We start from the raw sequence: 14,138 nt of genomic DNA on the forward strand, positions 1-14,138 counted from the left end.
GACTGTGGAGATTGGTCTGAAAGGACTTTCAAAAGACTTTTTTTTTGAACATCTGTGTCTTTAGAAGCCATTGCGAGATAATGATTTTGCAGTGCCCAGATAGATTGTTTCCAACAGTGAAAGCTATTTGAAGCTCACTTTGAGTTGCAGTAATGTCTGGAAAATGTCCTGCTGAGTGGTGCACCTACTCATAAAAGTAACCACGGCAGAAAAAGGAAAAGCTGAATAGATTCAAACAATTAGTTGTTTCCCTTATGTTGTATCTTTGCCTAAGGCTTTCCAATTACTTTCCACATATGTTTGAATGTCTTTGTATACAGTTTCTCCTTCAGTGAGAACTGTATGCTCTCTGGTCTAAACACTGACCTTCGCAGACAGCAAACAGCCCAATTAGTGGATGAGAAGGTGAAGGAGGCTGGACCTGAGCCCCTTGTAATTACCTCGAGTCACCCCACGAGCAGCCACCCACACAATAACGCGTTCATGTACTGTTTTCCAATAATACTGTAGGCTAAATGACCATGAAGGAAGAAGAGAGCGCAGCACTGTATATTATTATAATTATCTTTAAAGTGCTCTTGTATAAGACTCTCTTTATACATTTCAAATCTTCTCTTACTTTGCTGAAGTTTTGCTGCCAATCACCCATATGATCTCTCTCCGCTGCTGATTGGCTTACACAAGTCGTGTGATCTGCTCTCCCGTGACTTCACAAAAAGGAAAGTCATATCATACAGCATAATCCATGTTAAACAGTTCATATATAATGGATAGTCTTCTGTAAGTAAAATGTAATTTCTGTAAGAAAACGCTAATCAGGAATCAAAATCTCTATTTGAAAATGATGTTGACATTCACATAACGAAAGAATACGCATTAAATAATATAATTTCGTAAGGGTAAATACAAAAATACACATAATGTACAGAACAAATTGTTATGAGCCAAAATACCAAATATAAAACTAGATAAGAAATGACCTAGTAGTACCATAAACATGTATTTGACTGATCAGTAATACTGTAGGTATTATACAATGAGTGTAATATCATTACACTGTAATATTTATAATAATTAAAGCATGAATTCCATTGTTTTACTCTTTAACAGCCACAAATTAATAATGTGATAATACTGTGTTTCCAGCTTGTTCCACTGTCCCTAAGCGGACTAAATAAAATAAAATTAAAATAATGCAGCTTAAAAGTTTGGGGAAAAGTTACATTACATTTTTGGTAGATCACTGGATGCAAACTGCAGTTTCTGGAGTTGAGGGAAAATGCAACGAACACGCAACATGTCGGCATGTTAATCCTACCTTTGCAATTTAGAGAGGATAGTCCTTATTTGCACAACTGCAAGAGGTCGCTTGTCAGGAGAATACAGGTTGTTTTAGCATTTATACAAATGGCTTACGATGTAGGACGAAGATGGAGTTGATTGTTGCATAGAAGTGGGTGTAGAATAAACCCCTTGCTCTTAGATTTGAAGGCACTAAGACAAAGTCTAACATCAACATTCATATTAGCCATAAAAAGTCATAAATGCTCTCAATGTTCAAAGAGTTGTACACAGAATTGATGCGTACATAATGTAATCATTATGGATTGATTTCATCTAAGAGGAATGGCTTGTCATTTTATGTAATACACTATGCTTTCTAGCTTGAAGCAACACGAGAATTAAATACTTTTTTCATATCGGTATGATAAATATAAGGCTACAGCCAGGCTCCAGTTAGCCTAACATAGCAACAGAAGACTGTAGAAAGGAGACATTAGATGATGAAAGTGGCATAGCACAACTAAAGCCTCCAAAAAGAGTCCAGTCTTCATGCTAAGCTAAGCTAAGCTGACAGGCTGCTTTTGATTTATATTCAGCGCACATTAATGAATCAGGTACAACTCTCGACAAGGAATTATTCATAATGCTGAGCCTTTCCTTTAAATGCAACTTTTAGTCATGGCTGATCGCTCATTGGAAGTGAAGTGAACTTGTCCATCATGGCAAAGGTTAGAGAAACAGCCATTGAAAGAGTAGAAGAAGAGACCCTCAGAAGATGGTGTCTTCCTCTCCTCCCCAATACCAAGGGGTGAGTCTTACTGTGTAGGTTCTGGGATTACTAACAGGTTGCTCAGGTTCAAGCTCCGTTGTAGATGAGTCCAGTGAGCTCAGGGACCCTGTGGGAGAACCCGACCCCTCATAAGCATAAGTTCTTAGGCAGTCGAATGGGGGGACGTAAGGATCGAGATCAGCCTCTGTCAGCCTGTCCAGAATAAACTGCCTGAAGACGTCGTCGTCCGGCCCAATGAGGTGGGATTCTCTGAGGGACATGCGTATGCTGGCCCTGACGTCCTCCCTCCGCAGCCTCCTCTCCCTCCTCCTGGGGTGGCGGCGCAGCGGGACCGCAGGCTGGCAGAAGTTGAGGTCGGCTCCTACACCCCCCGTTTCTCCGTAATACAGCACCTTCTGCGACACCGTCTCAGGCAGCTCCAGCTCTTTCCCCTCCACCTCCAGCTTCTCCTGCTGCTTCCGCCTGTGCCTCCTCACCACCAGCATTAGAATTGACAGCACTGCAGACACGACACAGCAAGAGCTCATTACCAACATACACCAGGGCATGAGCTTAGTAATAAAAAAACGCATCTTAAGTGCTTGATGGAGATTTAGAATGTACTTGTGCAAAGGAAATAATAGCAGTCAGATTTGTTTTTCTGTAACTTACAGTATAGTGGATGTAAAATTCAATTTGAACGCAAATGAAGTTATGAATTATCTTTTTTAATTTCAGCTCACGCACAACAGGAAGACTTCTTGTATTTGCTCCATGTGGCACAGAATGCTAAAAGAGTTTATATTATTCTGCCGTGTTTTCAGCGTGTATTGTTCTCATCCGACAGAATGTTAGCATAGCAGGTATTGTCATTAATCTTTCATGTGATGGGCAAAGGGAGGACACACAGCAGCCGAGGTCATAATAAAGCTCTTCACTATGCAAACCCATCAATGTCCCATGGTGGCATTGCTGCTGATGTATTGCAACCAATATGCTCATTACCTGACATCATCGCTCTGCAAGCTTTCAGCATTTTATAAGTGTGTTAAAGGCACGCTGGTGAGTTTTAAAAAAAGGAATTCAAAGGAAAGTACAAACGTGTTAATGAAAACATCCTGCTGTTTAACACACGTTTATATACTTGCCAAAATGATGTGAGTTGGAGCTGCTCTAGCTCAACAGATTCGCTGAAAGAGAATGACTTTTTTACAAGAAAATATCACAGATGTATCTATCTACGAATGTCTGTATGTGTGTGTTTGTTTCTTCTATCGTTACATCTATACTTCCATCTTTACTTTGTATCTATCTGTCTATCTACAGAGTACACATTTTCACACATCCTTATTATACCATAGTTTGATCATCTTGACAAGGCTTGAATGTGAATACAAGATAAGACCATGCTTTCTTACCTATAAGTGTGATAAAGCAGACCACAATTCCTAACAAGGTTTGCAGGCTGACCCCCATAGACAGGGCGAGGGCCTCCACCCCCCCTGTGGGACAATGGCCGGCAGGCTGGCAGCTGCATACACTGATGGTTAAAGTGTTGGTGCTGGAGAGAGCTGGAGATCCACTGTCAGTCACCACAACAGGCAGGAGATACTGGGTTCGATCCTTACGCGTAAAAGAACTCCTGCGTGCCACGATGCCGGCTGTATTGTCTAAAAATGAAATGTAGAGGTGCAGTTTTCAATTTCTTTAAAAAAACATGAGTAGCACTTCCACTGTGAGTGCTGATATTGTGGGGGAATTCAACAGACACACGTAATGTGATTTAAAATTCAATCCAAGCTCTCAGAAAGTCTGGAGCACCTTGTCAAATCTCATTTTCAGTGTGTACAAAAGTACATTTGTAAAGTATACTTCAGAGTCCCCATAAGACTTCATCAAGGTACCTAACAATTACTTTTCAGAGTCAAATATGCCCTGTGAAATATGGAAATGTGTTTTATAATATATGTGATCCATTATTAATTCCCTGGATGCTGACTGGAAGGATGTGTTGTTAGGCAATCACCCATACACTGCACCTGCAAACAGTACATCCCCACTCATTTGCACATTCAAACATCCCACTGTTGAAAACTTGAATCATATTTTCTGCTCGATTTTTGTTGCCCATTTCATTATAAACTTTGAGAAAGGGTTGACTGGCTACTGACTTCAAGGCAGACACTTTCAATGTACTTACTTGAGGAATGTGTCAGCCACAAAAAGGGAACACCCAACTGAAGGATGTAATTCCAAAATGTGGAAGGAACACTAGTGTTATAAAAATGATTGTGATTATGAAAATGAGCCCTTATTCTGCCTTTGTCCCAGTTTCCCCTGCTCATACAGGTGGTGGTTTAGCCGCAGCCCACTATCATTCTCCCAGTCATCAAAAGGGACTTTTAAGTAAGGTGTCATTAGGTGTTATATTTTTCGTTTTCTTTTGTCCCTCAGGTTAAAGCCCCACAATGTAAAAATGTCCATTATTTGGAGGAGAACATTTCCTGGTGCAAGTATAATGAAACTATTTTATTTCATGCTCAGGATAAGATAGTCAGAAAGACTCGAAACAGTGGGAATAAGCTTGACCTGTACTCTACAGCTGGAACATAAATGATATGATTTTATGAATAATGTGTGAATGAAATGATATACTGTAATGGCTCATTCTACATAATGAGTATTGTGGGAACTGAATGTATTTAAAAGCTGATATTTATTTTTGCTTTACTTCTGCATTCACTTTAATGCTAGTTGTACTCAAGTATACTATCAGGATACTTCTTCCACCATTGTTAATAATAACCTTGATTGTCTCTGATGGTAAAGTTTGGGTTGATGTGTTTCTCGCGGACCATAGAGAAGTAGAAATGGTGTCCCTCCACAGGGTCGTCCGGATCAACAGCACTGAGCAGCTGAATGAGCTACGAGACACAAAGACATTACTGAGAAAAGAACAAGTGGACTTTCCTGCATGGATACCATTATAATGTATTTCTCAGACTCTCAGTCAGCAGGTGACAGTGTTATGAATGTAACATGGTATAGTGCTGTACAATTGCCAAATGACTCCTTTTGAATCCAAAATACTACATTGATGTAATACAATATGTTGCAATATGAGAACTTTTACTGTCCATTTCATGGACATTCTCAATGCCACACTGCTATAATATAATAAATCATGAACATCAGTGCATCATAATATACATACTTCTCCCGCCTGTGTTCCCTCGCAGATATACGGCTGGTAATCTCTGGCAAGCCTTGGCACATTGTCGTTTATGTCCAGCACTTTGATGAACACCACCACAGAGGAGGATAAATGGCTCTGCGCTGCAGTAGTGAAGATAGACATTTGCTGAAGTCCACTGGGTGCATGTATCGTAAATGCTTTGTAAAAGCTCTGTCAAAATAATACTTTAGACTGATAAATGTTTCTGCTTCTTTAAATATGACTGTGGAGCAAAATCAATGGGCATTTACTTTTCACTGCTTTCTCCAAACTAAGACAGACTATACAGAAAAACATTGTTCAAAAATAGTAAATCCTGGTACAGTAATGTTAGGGTTTGCATTACTCTACATCAGTGGTTCCCAACTTTTTGTAGTATCCCTTAATTGATATCACTTCTTTTTACCTTGATTTCAATTTTCAAACATATATCCATTACTATTGGCTAACCTTTAAATGTTTATTTTAAGCAGCAATCAACATTTTTAAATATTAAAGCCAATACACAGTGCAGGGTTTATGGAGTAGGCCTACAAATCAAAATGTTTATGAAAAACCTTTAGCTACTTTGAGCCTACCGCTTATGTAAAATTTAAGCCGACTATGTCAGACCAGTCTTTTGCCGGAGGCACAAACATGCCATATAAAAAATATCCGTTAAGTTAATTCATTAAAAACAGTCAGGTGCCGTTACAAATTCAACCATTTCTTAATTCCTGAAACTGCTTGAAAAGTAGTTACATAATGTCTAACAACCACAGTTTCAACCATGTTATTGTTCCTTTAGTTTACAATTAAGATCTCTCTTGCCTGCTTAGTTTCCATATATTCTCATTTGTGAAAGTTATTGTTCCGGGGTATCAGCCGAATGATTTTTTCTTTGATCTAATTGTAGTTTCTCAAGATACTACTTCAGGTTGGGAATCGGTGCTCTAGGCATTGTTTATGTTTGTCTTAACACAGTTCTGTGAACTAAGGTGCCATAAGTTGGCCATATTAACAACAGGCCATTGTAAAATACATGAAACTCTCCTTACTTGTTTCCTTGGCTTCGACTGTGATGTTGTGCCAGTTTGCAGTCTCTCGGTCTAATGCTTTAGCGACAATTATAGTTCCATTGTTTGGGTCTATTTTGAAAGCTTTTGTGTTATCTCGCCGTTTGTCAATTGAATATCTGGAAGAAAAAACACATACACACATTAGCAGGCAAGGTCGTTTCCTGGGCAAACAAAACATTGTGATACCACAGGGAGATTAATTAGGCAAACTGCTCAATTGTTTGTATCTGTTGACAGATATCCAACAAATAGAGCACACACACAAGCTAGTGACAACAGAGACAACAACACTGTGAATCAAAGCATCTCACACAGTGGGCTAACACAACATTTCGTATGTTTTTTAAGACAATAAATAAAACCTTACCACTAACATTTTTCTTTATTTGTTTTTAGTGAGGAAATAGGATTTAAAAACAGAAAGACAAATCTGTAGAGAACTTTTGTGCAGTCATTCTTCAATTAAATAATGTTACAGGTGGTGCAGTGACTTGTTTTCTGATAGTGGATAAAAAACGACTTTTAAAAAACATAAATGTATCATCCACGGGCGAAGATAACTGAATTGTTAACTAAGGAAATCTTTCATCCTATCATACCTTTACCACCCATTATTATAAGTGATTATAGCACCATGGTGAGTAAGGGTAACCAGGAGTGAAAACATAATAAGTAATGACTCATTTCTGTGATAACAACTTTGGAAAATAAGCTAATTTGACGAAAGCAAACTTAATCATATTTAGTAGAGCTATGGAAGCCCCTAAAATGTCAGCTATAATGTATTAATCAATAAAACATTGTCTCCGAAGGGACATTAATAGACGCTAGGCTGAGGATGATATGCAGCACCTGCCATTCTTAAGCTCAGCTCAGATGGACTACAGGCACCGGTACTGCTGCCGTCTCCTCTGCAACGTGCCCCACTTGCAAATTACTGCAAATCTCAATTCCATATGCCACCTCGTACGGTGCTTTATTAAATTCCCACGTCCTAGCCACGTCGCTTTGTGATAATACCAAGGCAATAGATAGAAAAGCCTGTGAGGTGTAAAAAAAAAAAAAAAAATCGGTATGATTTATTCAGCAGGGCTCATTTCCTACTAAGGTAATATGAGATAAATATGACCATGTACAGGGTATCCAGAGATCAAGGGTAAAATGGATGCACTGAGCCAGTAACACTATTTGAAATGGAATGATTTTTCACCCTGTGGAGAGAGCTGTCTGGGGACGCTCCGCCCCCACCAGCCTGGGTATCTACCTTGTCATTACCATACTTGGGTGGCAGATCCCATTCTTTCTGGTTTAGACGGTTCACATTCCTGTACCTGATGGGGTTGTTGACTGTGTCAGTGTCTCTGGCACTAACACTGCCAACCACAGTTCCCACAGCTGCATTTTCAGGAACCTTCCACTCGTACACCTCGGAGAGAAAGACAGGCGGCTCGTCCACATCTTCCACAATAATCTTGAGCGTTGTTCTGTCCCTGAACTCCTCTAGATCCAGAAAACGAGTGTCCACATGGTCATTGACTGCCTCTGCGGCCATGACAAAACGTCTTTTAGTTTCATAGTCCAAAGGCTGTGAAGAAAAAAAAACCAGCTTTTAAAAAGTTTCATTATATTACAGCAGATATTAAAAGCATAACACACAATATTCTTAATCATAAAGCAAGCACAAAGAGTAACAGCTTTTCCAATATGCTTTGCCAACTTGTACTTAAGACAGATGATTATGCCCGTGGGAGCAGGACACGACTCAGGTGAGTTGCTAACATTGTTTAGCCAGTGTCAATAAGCTACAAGCTGTGAGAACGCACTTAACTATTGTTGGGTTTTTGATTACCATTATTATGCCAGTAATAAGAAAACAGCATGCAAACCATTATTGGGTTCCCAAAGTGAGTCAATAATGTCTTTTTTATTTCATTATCACGACAACTAAATTGAAATCTCATGTGCTATAAAAGAGAAGCATACTGTTGTTATGAAAAAAGTATGAAGCATAGGTCCTTTCTACATTAACTTAAGTACATCGCACAATGTTATGGTTACTGCAGTTTACTTGAGTAATTATCCCATGTTTCTTTCTTCTTCTACATTTTGGGGCAGATATTGCACCGTATACTGATCATCATTTATTGTATATGATAGGTTCAGCTTCACAAGGTTACTATGTAGATTTCGATGTGTACACAAAATATAAGTAAACTAATAATTGATGAGCTATAATCATATATTAAGCTTCCTAGAAAGTATATCAAGCAATTCAAATGTGCCCCACTTTTGACAGCTGCAACATTACAATTATAAAACAATAATGCATCAACTATTATAATCCAGAAATATAATAAGTGCAGCCATTCTGCATACAGGGTCCTTTCATTTATTATTTTGCTAATATGTATGTGCTTTTATTGAAATAAAGGTTTTCAAGGCATGTCTTTTATAGAGTATTTCCATACTTTTACTAAAGTAATAGTCCTCAGAATTTCTTCAGCCTCTTTTTTTTTTTAAATCTGCAAATCACAGCACATTTCCGGGTTACATGCATATTGAACAAATACATTACTTATTAATTAGATAGCTTTAGCTGTCCTAATAGGTGGATATTTTGTTAATCTTCAGATAGAAGACCTTTGTCACCCTACAGAACAAAACCTGTCAAAAAAAGTAATCACTCTTATGAGTCATTGATTGAAAATTGGCTAATTTCAATGCTATCATCCAAAGTAAGGTCTTCACTTTCTCTGTTCTCGTTTTGAAGCCTGTAGTTTATTGTGCTGCTACGTTTGTGACTTGGAGAGAAGTGGATATTGCTGTTGCTGCTGCTGCCAGGTGTACGACTGTGTGGGATGGCTGGGTCCCTGTGCCAGGCTGCTACACTGTTGCGTCTTGTTGGCTTTGATGCTGCTGTTGTTGTGTCTGCCAGCTGTCTGTGTGAGTGCATAGAGCCAGAATGTGCTGCCATGCCCTCTATCAGGTGTAATGATTTTTAAAATTGTGTTCACATTGGTGTCAGTGATGTTAATTAGATTCTAAATGCCGGAGATTAAAAAATGAGTTTTTTTCTACAAATAATGTTTCAGCACCCAATGGCCTCTGTGCCCACCCACACTATGATTTCTGGTGACACTACCGTCCTTGAAACATAAGATTAAAAGAAAAATATGCTAAACTCATATATTAGACACTGTATGCATTCACCTTGGCTAGCAGTATCAATCCCTCCTGCGTGACTGGGTCTGTTTTGATGATAAAAGTGGAGCTTTCCTCCAGGTCATCCTCCAGACTGTAGGTCATCTTAGCATTGATGCCACTGTCTCCATCGTACGCCATAACCCTGCCAACTGTGGTGCCTTCAGCTGCGTTTTCAGGTACGGCAAAAGTGTACAGGTCTGAAAAAATAAGGATCTTTTAAGAACACTATTGACACCATTACACAGAGAATGTTGGAATATGTTATCAAAAGGAATACAGAATCCCGAAGATACCAAATTGGTACTGTTGCAGTACAGAATGACATTTTGGGGGAAAAACAACAAATTAAAAGTTTCTTTACTAAGACTTTGCCAACTGAACTTGACAGTGAGTTGTTAATGGCTAGTAAAGAGAGGTTCATAGTGTGTAAAGTGATAAGAAGGGAGGACATTGTGGTGAGCGTCAATTTGTGCTAGTCACAGATAAATTGTAGCAACTCCAAATAATCCTAACTCTAATAAGAAGATGAGAAAATGTGATTCTGTTTTTAAATGACTCTGTTTGGATGGCAGCCACAATTGGGAGGAACTCGAAAGGAACCAGCTGCTCCTGACAAAATGTTATCCCTGCTGATAATAATTACCAATTATGTTACAAAACAGGGTTCAAAACTGAAGTGAGGTCATACAATATTAATAGGACCTTTTGACTCAACATTGAATACATAGGAAAGCACCTGCTCTGAATGTAGATGTGACATTAATAGTTTAAGGTATCATCCTCCTTTCTAAAGAATTGATTTCTTCCCAAGGCATTCATTTAGTGGGGTTTATCACTGAGGATGCTAGGTTTGTTTCTAAAGGTCATGACAAATGTCCTTTCAAGTGTGAATGATTAAATTCATCCAGTGGGCGACGCATCTACACGTGCACCCGCAGATGAAAATCCCCATCTCCTCTCTCCGTCTTGTTCGCTCGATCTCATTCTTCGACTGTCTCCTTTTAATTCTGGCTGCCAGCTGAATAACAAGATGTGTACAGCGGAATGCAGCGCCGGCAGTGCAAACCACCCACCCGAACCGGAGAAGTGTGATCAAATAAATGCCTCTTAGGTGTAATATTAAATATGTCCTCGCAGTCTGCAACGCTTTGTGCTCTTTCATTGATTTCATTGAGTGTGTGTGGCCTGGTGTTTGCATCACTGTGACTCATATTGTGACTCACGGTGTTGGAAAGTAGGTCCATTGTCGTTGACATCAGTCAGGCTTACTGTGACGGTGGTGGAGGAGGAGTAACCGCCGCTGAGGCCGAGCATATCCTTCACCTGCACCACCACCAGGTACTGCTCTCTGGCCTCGCGGTCCATGTTTGGCCAAGATGTTACAATAATCCCTGTAGGTGAGGAGAAGGATAAATATAGCGTCAACAAAAGACAGAATTAAATGTATCTGTTTCTTTACAAAATAAACTTTGTCTCAATCAGTCTACGAGAGCACTTTACCATCATAAATGTTAAGTTTACATATTGGATCGATCCATAGAAATACAAGATGGCTTTAAGATGACTAATGATTCTTCTGTCTGGTGAAAGTGGAGGCTGCAGGGGACGGGTAACAGAAATTGGAAAATGTAAATGCTAATTTTGCTTTGCAAGTCATAACTTTAACCACTTATTCCTCTAATCATCTTTTCAAATTAACTTTTCAGAAGCCAATTACCAACCGCAATGTCTAATCAGTCGCGCTGATTTGGGCGCCTGCCATAGAAGGCCTCAATCACAATAACCCTTGCCCTATCTCCTCATCATTACATGTTTGTAGATCACGTTTTTGAATGTGTAATATGTGAAAATACCAACAGAATGAAAACTTTTAATTTCCCCTCAGGGATGAATAGATTGTATCCTCTTCTTGTACTGTAAACCAACCTAATTTAAGCCATCTGGCGATTTAACAATGCCAATAAACATAACTGTTTGAAGGATAAAGCAGGTGTTTATGTTTATTTTCTTCTGGGAGGGATCATTGCTAACAATATGTCAGTGTGTCTTTCAATACATTCATGTCTATCTGTTCAGGGTTCATACACTTTTTCACCAATGATTTTCAATGACTTTTCAATGACTTCTCCATGATCATTACCTAATTTTCCATGACCGAAAGAAACTACTCTTTCTCAGCGAAAAAACAGAAAATGGTTTATTTTAACATGGAACAGGAAAATAAGGTCAGCAAGCATATGAAACATGTTGTGCCTATCTAAAACAAATCAAATAGTAAGCTAACTAGCTTCTACACGCTAAAGCAACTGTAGTCAGGGATACAAACTCATCAGGTATGAAAAAGGTGACCCCCCCCCCACACACCCCAGGGAATATCGGCTTTAAAATGAGGAATAACAGAGGATTTTAGCAATCAGAACAACTAAAGCAGCAGTGTTAATAATAACAGAAACGCTAAAGAGTCACATCTAATAGAAATATATAAAAGCATTTATTTTAATTGTGTAGCAGTCAGTTTATAATTTTGGCAGCACTGTTGAGCATTTTGAAAATATATTTTTATGCCTCTGTGCAAAGCTTAGTCTTTCTATCTTTATAGCCAGCGGTGTAAAGTAACCAAGTTCATAAACTCAAGTACTATACTTGGGTAAAATGTTGACATACTTTTGATGTAATGGTTATATCATGTGCCACGCTCGTAGCATTATCAGTTGCTCAGCGCCAGGCCTCTCAGTGAGCGACCTGTTGTCTGGTGGGCGACTCCACCTTTCCATCGTCAATCCTCGACCTGCGGCAAGTCACTCGAGTCTCCGTCTGCGAGGACAGCTCGCGCGGTCTCGCACGTACACTTGACTTTGCAAAGGACGCAGCGTTATTAATAACAATCTGTCCCCTGGATAGTACACGTTTTACGGTGAAAACATGCAGAAATATGTACTTCATGGACACAGCGCTAGCACAAAGTCCTTGAAGTGAGTATCACAGGTCATATATTCGTGCGGGAAGCAGATCAGAAAAGGAGGTATGGGCGTTTAGAGATTTTTGCCCCGAACAGTTGCTCGACTAATAATATACTTATGAAAGACTGAAGTCTTTATCCCCACGGCGGCGATATACCCAGTTGGAGAGGATGGATAGTCCCCTTACTCTCTACACGAGAACGACCACTGAGCTTTCGCGCGACCTCCTGACAGCACATCATGATACCGAGGTATCCAGGAACATTCACGCGCGACGAGCATCCAAAGACCGTGTATTTCGTCGTTGACGTCAAGAGGAAACGTTTTTGTCCCGACCTGTATTCTGTTTTTGATCTCAGCCATGTAAGCAAGATTGAATCGACGATTACAATGACGCAAGCGAGAGCCAGACCGCTGAGGCAAGAAAAAGGTACTCCAGCGACGTCTCTCTGGTCTCCAACATAACTTCAATCTCCTACACCACACATGGGATCTCTTTTTCAATCCGTTCCCGCAATAGACCGAACGCGTCTAGAATGAACTTAAATACTTTCATACTGTCATAGAAAGTCTACGCATGAGAGACAATTAATACCACACAGCTACCAAAGAACCGGCCCAGACCGAACCAAAGCGACTCGACGAAAAGAGCACCGAGGGCGCGAAAAAAAGAGCAAAGGCACCCCACGCCGTCATCGTAACCACGCAACAACGCAACCGGGCGTCCGCCAAAGCACGGCGAGTCCGACGCCGCCAGAAAAAGGCCAAGGCAGAAAACCCACCGAACCAGACAAGCGCAACGAGGTCCGCGTGCAACCCCACAACCGAAACAACGCGCCAAAGACGCCCACAAAAACGCGCCTCCACCCACTCGCCGCCCCGCCAGCAGCCCCACCATTTACATATTCATGAGCCTCAAGGTCTAGAACATGATCTCTTTTTCATCTTCATGAGTGCTATAGACATGAACTCATTTCTCACTTCATTGAGCCAAGTCTATACAACATCGAACTCGAATTTTACATCTTCATGAGACTATAACATGAAGCTAATTTTCCAGCTTCAGTAGAGCTAGAACCATTAACACTAATTTTCATACTTCATGAGTCATAGAAACATAGAACATCATTAAATTCATTCGCGTTCATATGAAACCAAACAGTCTAAGACAATGAACACTCTATTTTCATTCTTCATAGGGTTACATCACAGAAACCCTTATGAAGACAATGTCACAGATTTCAAAGAGAAACGCAAGTTTACAAGGAGGTTCACATATTTCTAAGGCTATTCATCAATAAAGTAGTTCTTAACCACTCTTACATCGCCCCCAAGTACCATTTCGATCATCAAGACCTCGAACACGTCTACAGACCAAAGACGTAAAGAGTCTTAATAATATAACTAATAAACTAGATAACAAGTAACAAATTAAAAAGTAAACCACTAGTACAAATTATCACAAATAAGAATATCTCGCGCATGTCCAGGTGCGATCAAAAACTTACCGAACCATATGAGCGTCCCATCGAACACTTACATGAAGTAATATGAAAAGTGTAGTAAGTAGGTGTAGATATTTATTGATTTCGACTAATTTATGGTAAATTGGAGACTTGACCACTCCT

General features: G+C 39.7%; 1 protein-coding gene across 2 annotated transcripts in view; it reads right to left on the reverse strand.

Annotated features, from left to right (window-relative positions):
• Positions 1–817: 817 nt before the first annotated feature.
• LOC104960408 (cadherin-7-like) overlaps positions 818–14,138 on the reverse strand; it is a 21,946-nt gene continuing 8,625 nt past the window's right edge. The window contains exons 5-12 of one of the 2 annotated variants that reach the window (XM_010788445.1): positions 10,774–10,941; positions 9,557–9,747; positions 7,678–7,931; positions 6,326–6,462; positions 5,268–5,389; positions 4,860–4,977; positions 3,472–3,723; positions 818–2,573 (exon numbers count right to left, since the gene is read on the reverse strand). In XM_010788445.1, the coding sequence (XP_010786747.1) occupies positions 2,053–2,573; positions 3,472–3,723; positions 4,860–4,977; positions 5,268–5,389; positions 6,326–6,462; positions 7,678–7,931; positions 9,557–9,747; positions 10,774–10,941 (1,763 nt within the window). In that variant the 3' untranslated portion in view covers positions 818–2,052. The remainder of the gene's footprint in view (positions 2,574–3,471; positions 3,724–4,859; positions 4,978–5,267; positions 5,390–6,325; positions 6,463–7,677; positions 7,932–9,556; positions 9,748–10,773; positions 10,942–14,138) is intronic. The other variant, XM_010788454.1, reaches the window with a different exon arrangement.

The sequence above is a fragment of the Notothenia coriiceps genome, unplaced genomic scaffold, assembly GCF_000735185.1.
Source record: "Notothenia coriiceps isolate Sejong01 unplaced genomic scaffold, NC01 NC01_scaffold00001364, whole genome shotgun sequence".
Classification (NCBI taxonomy): domain Eukaryota; kingdom Metazoa; phylum Chordata; class Actinopteri; order Perciformes; family Nototheniidae; genus Notothenia; species Notothenia coriiceps.